Source organism: Megalobrama amblycephala, linkage group LG17 (assembly GCF_018812025.1).
Source record: "Megalobrama amblycephala isolate DHTTF-2021 linkage group LG17, ASM1881202v1, whole genome shotgun sequence".
In the NCBI taxonomy this organism is placed as follows: domain Eukaryota; kingdom Metazoa; phylum Chordata; class Actinopteri; order Cypriniformes; family Xenocyprididae; genus Megalobrama; species Megalobrama amblycephala.
In genome coordinates, this window is record NC_063060.1 from 41,616,070 (window position 1) to 41,629,794 (window position 13,725).

General features: G+C 38.4%; 1 protein-coding gene across 3 annotated transcripts; it reads left to right on the forward strand.

Moving 5' to 3' along the window:
• The first annotated feature begins 309 nt into the window (after window positions 1-309).
• Window positions 310-12,944, forward strand: dcaf8 (DDB1 and CUL4 associated factor 8). 3 transcript variants are annotated; one of them, XM_048163092.1, is made up of 13 exons: window positions 310-628; window positions 1,288-1,357; window positions 2,655-2,741; window positions 3,889-4,520; window positions 6,401-6,541; window positions 6,910-7,004; window positions 7,556-7,666; window positions 7,938-8,068; window positions 8,187-8,294; window positions 8,398-8,528; window positions 8,631-8,750; window positions 9,814-9,930; window positions 10,837-12,944. In XM_048163092.1, the coding sequence occupies exons 2-13, from the start codon at window positions 1,321-1,323 to the stop codon at window positions 10,945-10,947; spliced, it is 1,821 nt and encodes a 606-aa protein (XP_048019049.1). In that variant the 5' UTR covers window positions 310-628; window positions 1,288-1,320; the 3' UTR covers window positions 10,948-12,944. The 3 variants fall into 3 exon arrangements, with proteins under 3 accessions (XP_048019049.1, XP_048019050.1, XP_048019051.1); XM_048163093.1 differs by lacking the exon at window positions 310-628 and adding an exon at window positions 696-757; XM_048163094.1 differs by lacking the exon at window positions 310-628 and adding an exon at window positions 815-874.
• Window positions 12,945-13,725: the final 781 nt, after the last annotated feature.

The following is a 13,725-nucleotide window of genomic DNA, read 5'->3' on the forward strand; positions in this document are numbered from 1 at the left end:
CTTTAAATACGGTTAGATATTGGGCCATATTTGTAAACAGGCTATGTTGTTTTTTTGTTTTGTTTTTTATAACTGATCATGAATCTGTATAATAGCCTAATAAAAATAATAAAACATTTTGTAATTATTTTCATTATGAAAATATTATGAAAAGTTCGTTGTTATTATTATTATTATTATTATTATTAAGTGTTTCGTTCTCATTATTATCATTATAAATACAAAATGGCGTAGTGATAATCAATAATCAGAGCAAATCCCTGTGTGTGTAACGTTATATTTTATCGTGAACATTATTTATCAGTATATCAGCGCGAACTCTTTGTTTGTGAATCCACACCAACTTCCGGAGAACGATCGTCTTGCCGGAAAAAGAAAGAGAAAAAAAAGGAAAGAGAAAGGAAAAAACAGAAGTGCTAACGAAGCAGATCAGTCAAAACATAAACACTGCGGGCACGACCAAAAACGTGACCTAAAACTGCGGTGTTTTTTGGATCGCCCGTGCGTGAGTGTGTCGAGGCGCGTCTCACTAATGTGTCGAGCTTCAGTTTGCGCGTGACTCGAAGGTGAAGAAGGAAAATCTGCGCAGAGGATTAACAAGTGCGGAGACTTTGGGCCTACAGCAGAGGTAAAACCGCTCTCCATTTTCTCGCTACGACCAATGTTTACATGTTGTCAGCGCTCATCACAGACGCGTTACTGACGCGTCGAACGCGCGTTTCTCCTGCACGACACATCACACGATATTTACTCGTCGGTACGTCTTGGTAATCTTGATAATCTCTCTCTCTTTGTTCAAAACTGAAGAGCTGCAACTTGCCAGGAGCCGTGTGAGCATGCAAAACTAGCTTGCAGCTTTCTATTTTGGACCAGGGTAATGCCACAAAAGCATTTGCTAAGATTAGTTAGCACACTTGCTAGCAGCAGCCAGTTTATTGCGCACTGTCAAGTTTTTATGTAGCATTGCTACTAACGCATGAACAGTGTCAGGGTCGTTTGCATTTGGACTCTCTTGTTACTGTACAAGGTATTGCGATTAGAGCAGGTATTTACCATGCAAGCAGGCTTATTTTGCCACCTTTAGCTGATGTCAGGGATCCTGTCAGATAACTGGCTGGGTCAGTCTGAGAGCTCAGCACCTTTTAAATGTGTCAAAATGGCAATTATGTTCGTGCATTTTGATTAGAACTCTAGTAATCATTGATTAGAGGATATACCAATGCAAAATATGTCGTTTTATCAATATAATCTAGTGAACATAAACTCTTTTCTCTTTTGTTTCTTCAGGGTCTCTTCTGTTAGGAGAGACAGTCAGACAGAATGAGCGATACAGATGGTAAATCCAGTGTCCCAAATGGTGAGTAAACAACTTGATTTAGCTAGTCTAGTTCTTGCAAAACTGAAAATTGTGTCCAGCTGGAGTTTGAACTGCATACTACTTTCATCTGAGTGAAATATAAAAGAAGATCTTAGTCAGAATGCCTCATTCTCCGTACGAGGACAGTAAAAACAGTGATTTATACTGCTGTGTTATCACCATATAATATTGTAGCAATAGTCTATGTCTTCTGAAGTCATATAATAGCTTTGTGTGGGACTAAACCAACATTTCAGTCATTATTAAAGGGTTAGTTCACCCTGAAATGAAAATAATGTCATTAATTATGTCGTTCCACACCTGTAACACTTTTGTTCATCTTAATCAACACAAATTAAGATATTTTTTGATGAAATCCGATGGCTCAGTGAGGCCTGCATAGACAGCAAAACAATTAACACTTTCAATGCCCAGAAAGCTAAGTATTTAAATCAGTTCATGTGAGTTCAGTGGTTCTATCTTAATATTATAAAGCGACAAGAATATTTTTTGTGTGCCAAAAAAACAAAATGGCGACTTTTTAACAATATCTAGTGATGGCCGATTTCAAAACACTGCTCCAGAGCGTTATGAATCTTTTGAGTCGAATCAGTGATTCGGATCGCGTGTCAAAACACCAAACTGCTGAAATCACGTGACTTGAACCACTGATTCGATTCGTAAAGCTCTGAAGCTTCATTAAGCAGTGTTTTGAAATCGGCCATCACTAGATATTGTTAAAAAGTCGTTATTTTGGGGGGGTTTTGGCACACAAAAAATATTCTAGTCGCTTTATAATATTAATATTGAACCATTATACTCGCATGAACTGATTTAAATATGTTTTTAGTACATTAATGGATCTTGAGAGAGGAAATGTCATTGCTGTCTATGCAGGCCTCACTGAGCCATCGGATTTTATCAAAAATATCTTAATTTGTGTTCTGAAGATGGAATGAAGGTCTTACGGGTGTGGAACGGCATGAGGGTGAGTGATTAATTATATTATTTTCATTTTTGGGTGAACTAACCCTTTAACTGAGAATCATCCCCTCTGTGTTTTTCAGCTGTATTTTAATGACTTTTCTGTCAGATTTCACTTCTGTTTTATGGTCAGTATAGCAGCATTGACAATATTCTTAACATCTCAGTCGATGTTTCATGGACGAAAGAAAATAAAATGGGGTCAATATGATAAGAGAGTGAATAAAGTCTTGGGTGAAATACTCATAATCTCTCATTATTAAAATTATGGCAAATACAGCTAATTCTTTATGCCTGGGGCTTCATTTACCAGGTGGTTCTGATGATCCAGAACCTGGAGAAGGAAGAGGAGAGGCAGATACATCTGCAGCGCCAGAGACCCAGACCAGTCCTGAGTCAGGTATGGAAACAAATACAGTCCAAACTTTGTCATACACATTTCTGTTCATAAGTTTGGGGTCGGTAAGTCTCTTATGCTCACCTAGTCTTCATTTATTTGATCAAAAATACAGTAAAAACTGTAATATTGTGAAATAATATTATTACAATTTTATTTTAAAATGTAATTCATTCCTGAATTTTCAGCATCATTACTCCAGTCTTCATTGTCACATGATCCTTCAGAAATCATTCTAACATGGTTTGTGCTGCTTAATATTTTTGTAGAAACCATGATACATTTTTTTCACGATGAATAAGTTTAAAGGATTAGTTCACTTCTGAATGAAAATTTCCTGATAATTTACTCACCTCCATGTCATCCAAGATGTTCATGTCTTTCTTTCTTCAGTCGAAAAGAAATTAAGGTTTTTGATGAAAACATTCCAGGATTATTCTCCTTATAGTGGACTTCAATGGAGCCCAAACGGTTGAAGGTCAAAATGACAGTTTCAGTGCAGCTTCAAAGGGCTTTAAACGATACCAGATGAGGAATAAGGGTCTTATCTAGAGAAACGATCGGCCATTTTCTAAAACAAATTAAGATTTATATACTTTTTAACCACAAATGCTCATCTTTCACTGCTCTGCCATCCGCCTGAAAGATCACGCATGATGTAGGCGGAGTTACTGCGTTAGGGCGAAAAACTCCATCTCATTTTCTCCTCCAACTTCAAAATTGTCTCGTTTTTTACCTTTTTTTTTTGTTGTTGTTGTAAAGGGCGTTTGACTAATCTTTGCACATTCGCTTTGTAGACATCAAATCTGTACTTTCACCTACGTCACATGACCTTTGTAACATGATTACGTTACAACCCCTTGGATGACATGGGGGTCAGTAAATTATCATGAAGTTTTCATTCAGAAGTGAACTAATCCTTTAAAAGATCAGTATTCTTTGAAATATAAACATTTTTGTAACATTATGAGTGTCACTCTTGTTCAATTTAATGCATGAATAAAAGTTTTAATTTCTTTCTAAGAAAAGTCTTACTGACCCCAAGCGTTTGTGTATATGTGGTGGAATATTAAGATAATATTGGAGTCACCTTGACAGTGAGATGGAAATAAGCAATGCTCCACCAATTTTTCAAGTTTTCTCTTGACAGCAAATTTGAGTTCAGTCCCAGGGGGCAGTGAGGGTGGTCAGGACGGGCCCATGGCAGACTCTGAGCAGAAGCAGGGGCCGGGAGAAGAGGAGGACACTGACAGCATGGATGGCAGTGGGCTGTACTCTCTCACTGAAGAAGGAGAGAGAGAGAGCGAGGGAGGAGGGAGGGGAAAAGATGAAGGTAAGAGATCCGCCAGGAAGAGGAATCGACCCAGCGGCGGAGCCACACGTCACTCTTCCAGTTCAGACGACGACGATGATGATGAAGACGAAGAGGAGGAGGACGTGGAGGAAGAAGACGAGCAAGCCATGGAAGCGTGGCTGGGAGCAGACCTGTGCGACCTGAGTCGTCCTTCATGGTGCGCGGTCCCCTCGCTGCGTGCCCGGGAGATCGGCCGCGATTCGCACCAGTTTGTGAGGAGGGTGTGCGGGGCGCGGGGTCTGGTGCAGAGGCTGGAGCTGCAGGGCCGTCTGGAGAGACACACAGGCTGCGTGAACACCCTCCACTTTAACCCCTCCGGCACCCGTCTGGCTTCCGGCAGCGATGACCTCCGCGTGGTGATCTGGGACTGGGCTCGCAGAAAGGCGGAGCTGGAGTTTGACAGCGGACATAAGAGCAATGTCTTCCAGGTGAGGAAAAACAGTTCAGCTGACTGGATGTCTGAAGATCTAAAATCTCTGCATTTCAATTAAACAGCGGCACATTCATGGGAAAACTAAGAGAGGGACAAGGTTGGGAAAACTGTTCCTTTAACCTGTTCTTTGATGCTGCTGAAGGCGACATTTAGGGCTTTTGAAGACTACTGTTCAAAAGTCTTTTATGCTCACCAAGGCTGCATTTATTTTATATATATATATATATATATATATATATATATATATATATATATATATATATATATATATATATACAATTCATTTCTTTGATGGTATAGCTGAATTTAAGAAGAATTTTTACCGTCACATGATCCTTCAGAAATCATTGTAATATACTGATTGGTGCTCAAGAAACATTTCTTATTTTGATCACAGTTGAAAACAGGTGTGCATGCTTAATATTTTTGTGGAAACCATGATAAATATTAATAATAAAAAAAAAAAAAAATTAATAATAAAAAAAATCAGTTTTTAATGCAATTAAAAAAAATCTTACTGACCTCAAACTTTTGAACGCTTGTGTTTTTTATCTCTACACATTATTAAACACTTGATAAAAGCCACATCAATGGTTTAGCCCCTGTCATGTAGGCTAACTTGACCGTAAATTTTGTTTCAACTTACTTGAATATTATTTGTTAAATTTGTGTTGAATATGTTGGACCGAAACCATTTTTTGTGTTGACCCTCTAAAGGTGTTTTAAAAAAATGAAATTTCTGTCATTAATTACTCACCCGTATGTCATTCCACACTTGTAAGACTTTCGTTCATCTTCAGAACACAAATTAAGATATTTTTGATGAAATCTGAGAGCTTTCTGTCCCTCCATTGACAGCTATGCAACTACCACTTTGACGCTTCAAAAAGTTAAAAAACTAATTCATATGAAGTGGTTTAGTCCAAATTTTCTGAAGAGACTCGATCACTTTATGCGCTAAACAGATTTAATTTAGGCTTTTATTCACATGGTAGTTGTGTAGCTGTCTATGGAGGGACAGAAATCTCTCAGATTTCATCAAAAAGATCTTCATTTGTGTTCTGAAGATGAACGAAAGTCTTACAAGTGTGGAACAACATGAGGGTGAGTAATTAATGACTGAATTTTCATTTTTGGGTGAACTAACCCTTAAAGGATTAGTTCACTTTCAAATAAAATTTTCCTGATAATTTACTCACCCCCATGTCATCCAAGATGTTCATGTCTTTTTTTCTTCAATCGAAAAGAAATTAAGGTTTTTGATGAAAACATGCCAGGATTATTCTCCTTATAGTGGACTTCAATGGGCACCAAACGGTTGAAGATCAAAATCACAGTTTCAGTGCAGCTTCAAAGGGCTTTAAACGATACCAGACGAGGAATAAGGGTCTTATCTAGAGAAACGATCGGTCATTTTCGAAAAAAATACAACTGTACGCCTTCCCTATTCTGCTTACGGAAAAAAACGAAACTGGCACTGCGTTGTTCCGTAAGTTGAATAGGGAAGGCGTAGGACATACAGCGTAAGCTTCTTGAAGAATACGGAAAGCAGAAGCATGTGCAAGGCGATCATTTGTGTTTATAAAGCATAAACAGTTATATTTTTTTCAAAAATGACCGATCGTTTCACTAGATAAGACTCTTATTCCTCGTCTGGTATCGTTTAAAGCCCTTTGAAGCTGCACTGAAACTGTAATTTTGACCTTCAACTGTCTGGAGGCCATTGAAGTCCACTTTGGACCAATTTGAAAGTGGACTAATCCTTTAAGATCCTGTGAACATCTTAGTTTTAGATGTCCAGAGGAAGAAAATTTGTAGAAATGTAGAAATTTTAAATCAGTGCATCCTCTTCACTCATTATTATTCTGTCCGTAGGCAAAGTTCCTCCCACACAGCGGTGACTCCACATTGGCCATGTGTGCCAGAGATGGACAGATCAGAGTGGCGGAGCTTTCTGCCACACAGCGTTGCAAGAACACCAAAAGAGTGGCCCAGCACAAAGGAGCAGCTCATAAGGTATGATCAACCATCAAAGTTTTTAACTGTACATTTGATAGGAATAATTTGATGAAGTTGTGTGTGAATTAACTGTTTGAGACTTAGTTACCTCAAACCACACAGGTTTTAAATCTGTGACTAGTTGGAACGTTACAATCACACGTGTTCATTAATCAACAGCTTGGAACAACCAATCAGAATCAAGTATTCAAACATGCTGTGTTGTAAGAACAAAGAACATATTTCTGAGTGATATCAGAACTGATAGGTTTATTGGTTTATGGCAACATATAAAAAGATTTTACAGTGTCACATGCAAATGCTTGTGAAAAATACAATTTAAAAATACGATTTTGTTTTATTATTATTTTTTCCCTCTCTCTCAGCTTGCACTGGAGCCAGACTCTCCCTGCTCTTTCCTCTCCGCTGGTGAAGACGCAGTGGTGTTCGGCATTGACCTGCGTTTAGACAGACCTGCCAAGTGAGTGTAAAGTCATGTCACAAACAGCCCTAACATTGCCAGAGTACAAAACAATAAGCTCTTCAGCAAAGTGCCTCAGATGAACAGTATAGCAGTAATGCTATAAAACTCATTTAGTAACAGCATGGCATGCATTACTTTTTTTTTTTTTTTTAAGAAATTAATACTTTTAAGCAATGTAAATGGGAATGAAGCCATTTATAATGTTTCAAAAGATATCTGTTTCAAAATATTGGGAAGCACAACTATTTACAATGTTGAAAATAATAAGAAATGTTGCTTGAGCACCAAATTAGCATATTAGAATGATTTCTGAAGGATCATGTGACACTGAAGACTGGAGTAATTCAATTCAATTCACATTTATTTGTATAGCGCTTTTCACGATGCATAGCATTTCAAAGCAGCTTTACAGAGAATGCATGTCAACATCACAATTTTAAAGAATGCAGTAGCAAATAATGTAATAATTTAGGCAATTAATGAATTTACCTGCATACACTGTTATATTGACCCACATTTTTCTTTGTTTATTTTTTTTAATCTCTCAGCAAACTGGTGGTGGTGAAGGAGGGTGAAAAGAAGGTTGGGCTGTATACCATTTTCGTGAACCCAGCCAACACGCATCAATTTGCTGTGGGTGGTAGAGACCAGTATGTCAGGTGAGACAAACATCTTCACTGACATGTCACCTCCTTTGCACCAAAGTCATGCTTGTGCATTTGTCTGTAGCTGCTTTATGAGTCTAATGAGTTTTGAAAACATGTCTTAACATCCAATGTCATTTTATTTCTGTGTCTTTGATATCACAAGCTGCTTCTGATGCAGCTGTCAGACTTTATACCCATTACAGTTGTTTCACCAAAGGGCAACTGTTGTCCTGCATCACTCACTATTTCTCTCTCTCTCTCTTCCTGTTTTTATTTGTGATAGGATCTATGACCAGAGAAAGATAAATGAACACGATAATAATGGCGTTCTAAAGAAGTTTTGTCCCTCTCACTTGGTGTCCAGCGAGTCCAAAACAAATATCACCTGTTTAGTGTACAGCCATGATGGCACAGGTAATAAATAAATGTATGACTCTCAGAATGTATGGTTTCATGATTTGATTAAAAACGTTACACGTTACATGACTTGTTGTAGCAACATTCAAAGTGTGTCATGATTGAACTCTTTCAGAGCTGCTGGCAAGTTACAATGACGAAGACATTTACCTTTTCGACTCCAGCCACAGTGATGGGGCGGATTACCGCAGGAGATACAAGGGTCACCGCAACAATGCTACAGGTAAAAGGCATATATTGCATTTTGCATGCATGTTATAACCAATATAGATTCAGTTTTTGTGAAACCATCTCCCCTTTTTTTCCTTTTTCCATCTGCTATCCAGTGAAGGGAGTTAACTTTTATGGTCCCTGTAGTGAGTTTGTTGTCAGTGGCAGTGACTGTGGACACATCTACCTGTGGGATAAGAACTCTGCTCGTGTGGTTCAGTTTATGGAGGGAGACCGGGGAGGAGTGGTAAGACACTGATTTAGACTAGTACCTTTAACTTCTGGTTTACAAATTGATAGTGTAGTAGTATTCTTTACCATCCCAGTAATATATTCTTTCTATGTCCAGGTGAACTGTCTGGAGCCACATCCTCATCTTCCAGGTTTAGCCACCAGTGGTTTGGACCATGATGTGAAGCTGTGGGCACCCACTGCTGAGAATCCCACAGCACTAAAGGGACTTAAAGAGGTACATACTTTGCCACTGAAGATATGTTACACTATAATCCATACGACATGAAGTTTAGTGGTCTCATTTGTGTCAGATGTAACACAGTTTGTAGATAAGGAAGAAGGACGCGGGAACCGGCGAATGTTCAACACCACTTTAATTCCAAAATAAACAAATACAAAACAAAAGTAATGCCAGCAGACCCTCGCGGACGTCTGCCGGCCACACAAACATAATAAAACATAAAATAATATCCAGGCCTGGTCCTCTCTCATCATTCACTGTCGTCGCTCCTCCGTGAGAGACTCGAGGCCGGTGTGCCTCGCAGGTGGAGCTCATTATCTCTCGAGTCACCGGCCTCGCGCCGCCCTGCTCGCCACATCAGATTTACACTACTGTTCAGAAGTTGGGGGGGGTGTATGTTTCTTAAAAGTCTCTTATGCTTACCGAGGCTTAATTTTTTTTTTTTATGCATTATACAGACTGTAAGTGTTTAAAAATGAAAATAATGACGGCTCTTGTCTCCGTGAATACAGTAAGAAACGATGGTAACTTTAACCACATTTTACAGTACATTAGCAACATGCTAACGAAACATTTAGAAAGACATTTTACAAATATCACTAAAAATATCATGATATCATGGATCATGTCAGTTATTATTGCTCCATCTGCCATTTTTCGCTATTGTTCTTGCTTACTTACCTAGTCTGATGATTCAGCTGTGCACATCCAGACGTCCTGCCCTTGTGTAATGCCTTGAACGTGGGCTGGCATATGCAAATATTGGGGCGTACATATTAATGATCCCGACTGGTACGTAACAGTCGGTGTTATGTTGAGATTCGCCTGTTCTTCTGAGGTCTTTTAAACAAATGAGATTTACATAAGAAGGAGGAAACAATGGAGTTTGAGACTCACTGTATGTCATTTCCATGTACTGAACTCTTGTTATTCAACTATGCCAAGATAAATTCAATTTTTGATTCTAGGGCACCTTTAAAAATCTTAGTGACCCAAAGTCTTTTGAATGGTAGTGTAGCTAATATTTTGTTAATGGCATTTTATTGTGGTTGTTTAGGTAATGAAGAAGAACAAACGAGAACGTGATGAAGACAGTGTTCGCCATGGTGACCAGTATGACACACAGCTCCTCTGGTTCCTGATGAGACACATGAGAAACCGAAGACCTCAGCGGGTGAGAATTCGCACTTCTAACATATTTTTCATTACTAATATAGTCTTATTAACTTGACTATGTATTTCATTTGAAAATACTTAAAGGGTTAGTTCACCCAAAAATGAACATTTTGTCATTAATGACTCACCCTCATGTTGTTCCACACCTGTAAGACCTTCATTCATCTTCAGAACACAAATTAAGATATTTTTGATGAAATCCGATGGCTCAGTGAGACCTGCATTGACAGCAAGATAATGAACACTTTCAGATGCAAAGAAAGCTACTAAAGATGTTTTTAAATCAGTTCATGTGACTACAGTTGTTCAACATTAATGTTATGAAGCGACGAGAATACTTTTTGTGCGCCAAAAAAACAAAATAACGACTTTATTCAACAATAACTACTGATGGGCGATTTAAAAAACACCGCTTCATGAAGCTTTATGAATCTTTTGTTTCAAATCAGTGGTTCGGAGCACCAAAATCACATGATTTCAGTAAACGAGGCTTCGTTATGTCATAAGTGTTTCGAAATTTCAATAATTCACGTGACTTTGGCAGTTTGATACACGTTCCAAACCACTGATTCGAAACAAAAGATTCATAAAGCTTCATGAAGCAGTGTTTTGAACCACTGTAGTCACATGAACTGTTTTAAATATGTCTTTAGTAGCTTTCTGGGCGTTTGAAAGTGTTAATTATCTTGCTGTCAATCGGATTTCATCAAAAATATCTTAATTTGTGTTGTGAAGATGAACAAAGGTCTTACGGGTGTGCAACGACATGACAGTGAGTAATTAATGATGACAATCTCATTTTTGGCTGAACTAACCCTTTAACTTCATGCTCCCCGATCTGATTTCTTCATAGCCATTCGAAAACTATACACTGAAAGCTTTCTCAACGCTTTTCCCCTTTAAGGCCCGGCGAGGGGAGGGAGGAGAGGGCGACACAGACGAATCCTGGAGCTCGCCTGATTCCTCTGATGAAGAAGATGGAGGGCCAGACCATGTGCAATGCATGTCCTCCTGAGCCACACACCTACACACATGCTCTTTGCCATATATTTAAGCACATACATACTAGTAACACACTGGTACACAAACAGACACTGAAAGGCCAGCAGCAAACCCACACACAGCTTTATATATACATACACACAGTGTGAGGGAGAGGGAAACGATTGTCAAAATCTGTCTTTATGCTCCACACAAACACACACAGACATCACTTAGGGGAAGAACTGATACTGAGATACATATTTTTTTTGATACATTTGCAACCACACATGCAATTAACCACTGATTTTATGCGAGCATGGACACGGGCGCCTTTCATTCCCAGTTTTACATGGAAGACCACAGCCGACGATCGAGAAATATGCTGCCTTAGTTTACCAACGACTACGAATCTTTAGAAGCAGCGTTTTGTAGAAGAGGACATTTCTCGTGTGTGCTGTAGCAAACATGCCCACTTTAGGTTTTTCTTTCGCAGCGATGTGACGGGACGGCGCGGACACTCAAAGCCAGTCCTTCCGCAGATTACCGGGACGATGAGTGTTACTTATTCAAAACAAACCAGCACCATCCTTCACTGGCCTCATCAGTTTTCTCCAGTGATCTGAACTGCGTCTGTCTCCAAAGCGAGACTGAGCTGACGTTTGTTATTTTCGGACTGCAATCTTTGTCTTTTCATCGCATTGATAGACTGTCATCGGCGTCTGGCCGTCCAATCCTTCTTGTCTTTGTTCTCTTCTCCTGTGTGTGTGTGTGCGCGTGTGTGTGTGTGTTTGCCGAAGCCAGGCACAGCAAATTTTGCTCTCTTAGATCTGACTGAAGACACAGAAGATGAGCCAGAGCTACTTAATCTGGTTTTAGAGCTTTCCGTTCCTCTCTCCCATGCTACTGAGTGCACTTTAATCAGGGATCTGCTTTGAGTTTCGAATCTCTAAGACGAGTGTGCGCTTAGGGGGCATGCAATACTTGGATTAAATGTGTTTATTTTGCTAATTTAGTTTTTTTTTTTTTTGCCCTGCAATTCCCCAAACTTATTGTGGACTTTTAAATCGAACACAGAGATTTGACACCAGCTCTTTGGTTTTTTTGGATTTGCACTTGGGTGGAGATATTTGATGAAGAAATTCCAAAAGCCTATACTAAAAATGTAAGTCTCCATGGACTGCCGTCATCTTCTCAGCCCTGTCCCGTAGAAATCGAGAGCAAAGATGATGATTTGTTGAATCCTTGTATCTTCCTCTGTCTTTTGTTTGAATACACACATCCTCGAGATCTTTGCCTGACTAGATGGTAAGGATCAAATGTAGCAGGATGAAGCAGAAGGCTAAGCCCTCTCGCAACCCATTTTTCATAAAAATGGCGGCTGTTCTTTGTCAGTATTTGGATTCAGCTGGTTAAGAGCAAACATGGGTGGACTGTGACCTGTTGCAACTTGCATGTTGAACAGAATGATGGGTCAGTGGCAGGGGATGCAAAGCACTTGTGGGGGTATGAAGCTTGAATTACTTTGCCCCCTTTTTCCTTCTTCTTTTGTGAGGGGAATAAAGTCTCAACTTTTCTCTTTTTGTATGAGAAGAATAACTTAAATGACTATATGTATATACAAATATATAAAGATATTATATATATATATATAAATATTAAATACCTGTAAAAATTATCTTCAACCATTACTCTTTCAAAGGGTGTCTAAATTTAATTGGTATTGATGCAGAGGTTTATATTGTATAAGACAAAATACTTTTAAATGAATGAAACATTGGATATATTTTTTTTTCTTCTTCTTACAACCTTAATTGTCACTGAAGTTAAAAGCATTAATGTTCATTTTCTCATTCTCACTTGTCTGCTCAAAATGTCTGTCCTATCACTGGCATGTATGTTTCTCTTCTTTTTTTCCCTTCTTTTTTTAGGGTTTGATCTGAGTTATCCCACCGCTGCCTAATATTGTGTTCTTTCAGTTCAGTTCAGTCAACATGTACAATTTGTGCAGTAAAAAAAAAGAGAGAAAAATCTGTTCTTTTGTTTCTGACCAAGTGCCTTCATTTACTGTAAATACAGGAGGAGTTTATTTTCAGTGTAACCAGTTTCAGGCCGTCATGCTATGTAATCATAGTTTATATACAATTATTGCTATTTAATTAGTTGTACGGGTGGTGGTAACATAGTCTCTTTCACTATTTGTTCATCCTGTGCTTAGACAGGAAATAAATGACAAATAATTGATTTCTATTATGTAATTTATTTCCACAAATATAACCCAAAATTGTGTAATAATAGCATGTCATGTACAGTCATGACATTTGATTAATTGGCATAAAATCTACCTTTAGCATAAAAAAAACAATCTAAAATATTTACAAACTATAGATTTTTTTGGTAACACTTTACCATAAGTTTTTTTTTGTTGTTTTTTTACTTTAATGTTAGCATAAAACCAACTCAGAATAAGCTTTTTAAAGCATTTATAAATGTTACTTAAAGGTGCAATTTAAGGAGGATCTATTGACAGAAATGCAATATAATGTACATAACTGTATTTTCAGTGGTGTATATTATGAACCGTTGTGTTTTTATTACCTTAGAAAGAGCCATTTCTTTCTACGCCGGCATGTTTCTACAGTAGCCCTAAACGGACAAACTGCTCTACAGAGTGCGTTTGCTTGACTGGCTACTCTCTGTGTTTCAGATGACGACATCTTTGTCCTGTGTTGGCCACTGTAGCTTCTCTATATTGCAATTTGCAACCTCACCACTAGATGCTGCTAAAATTTACACACTGCACCTTTAATAA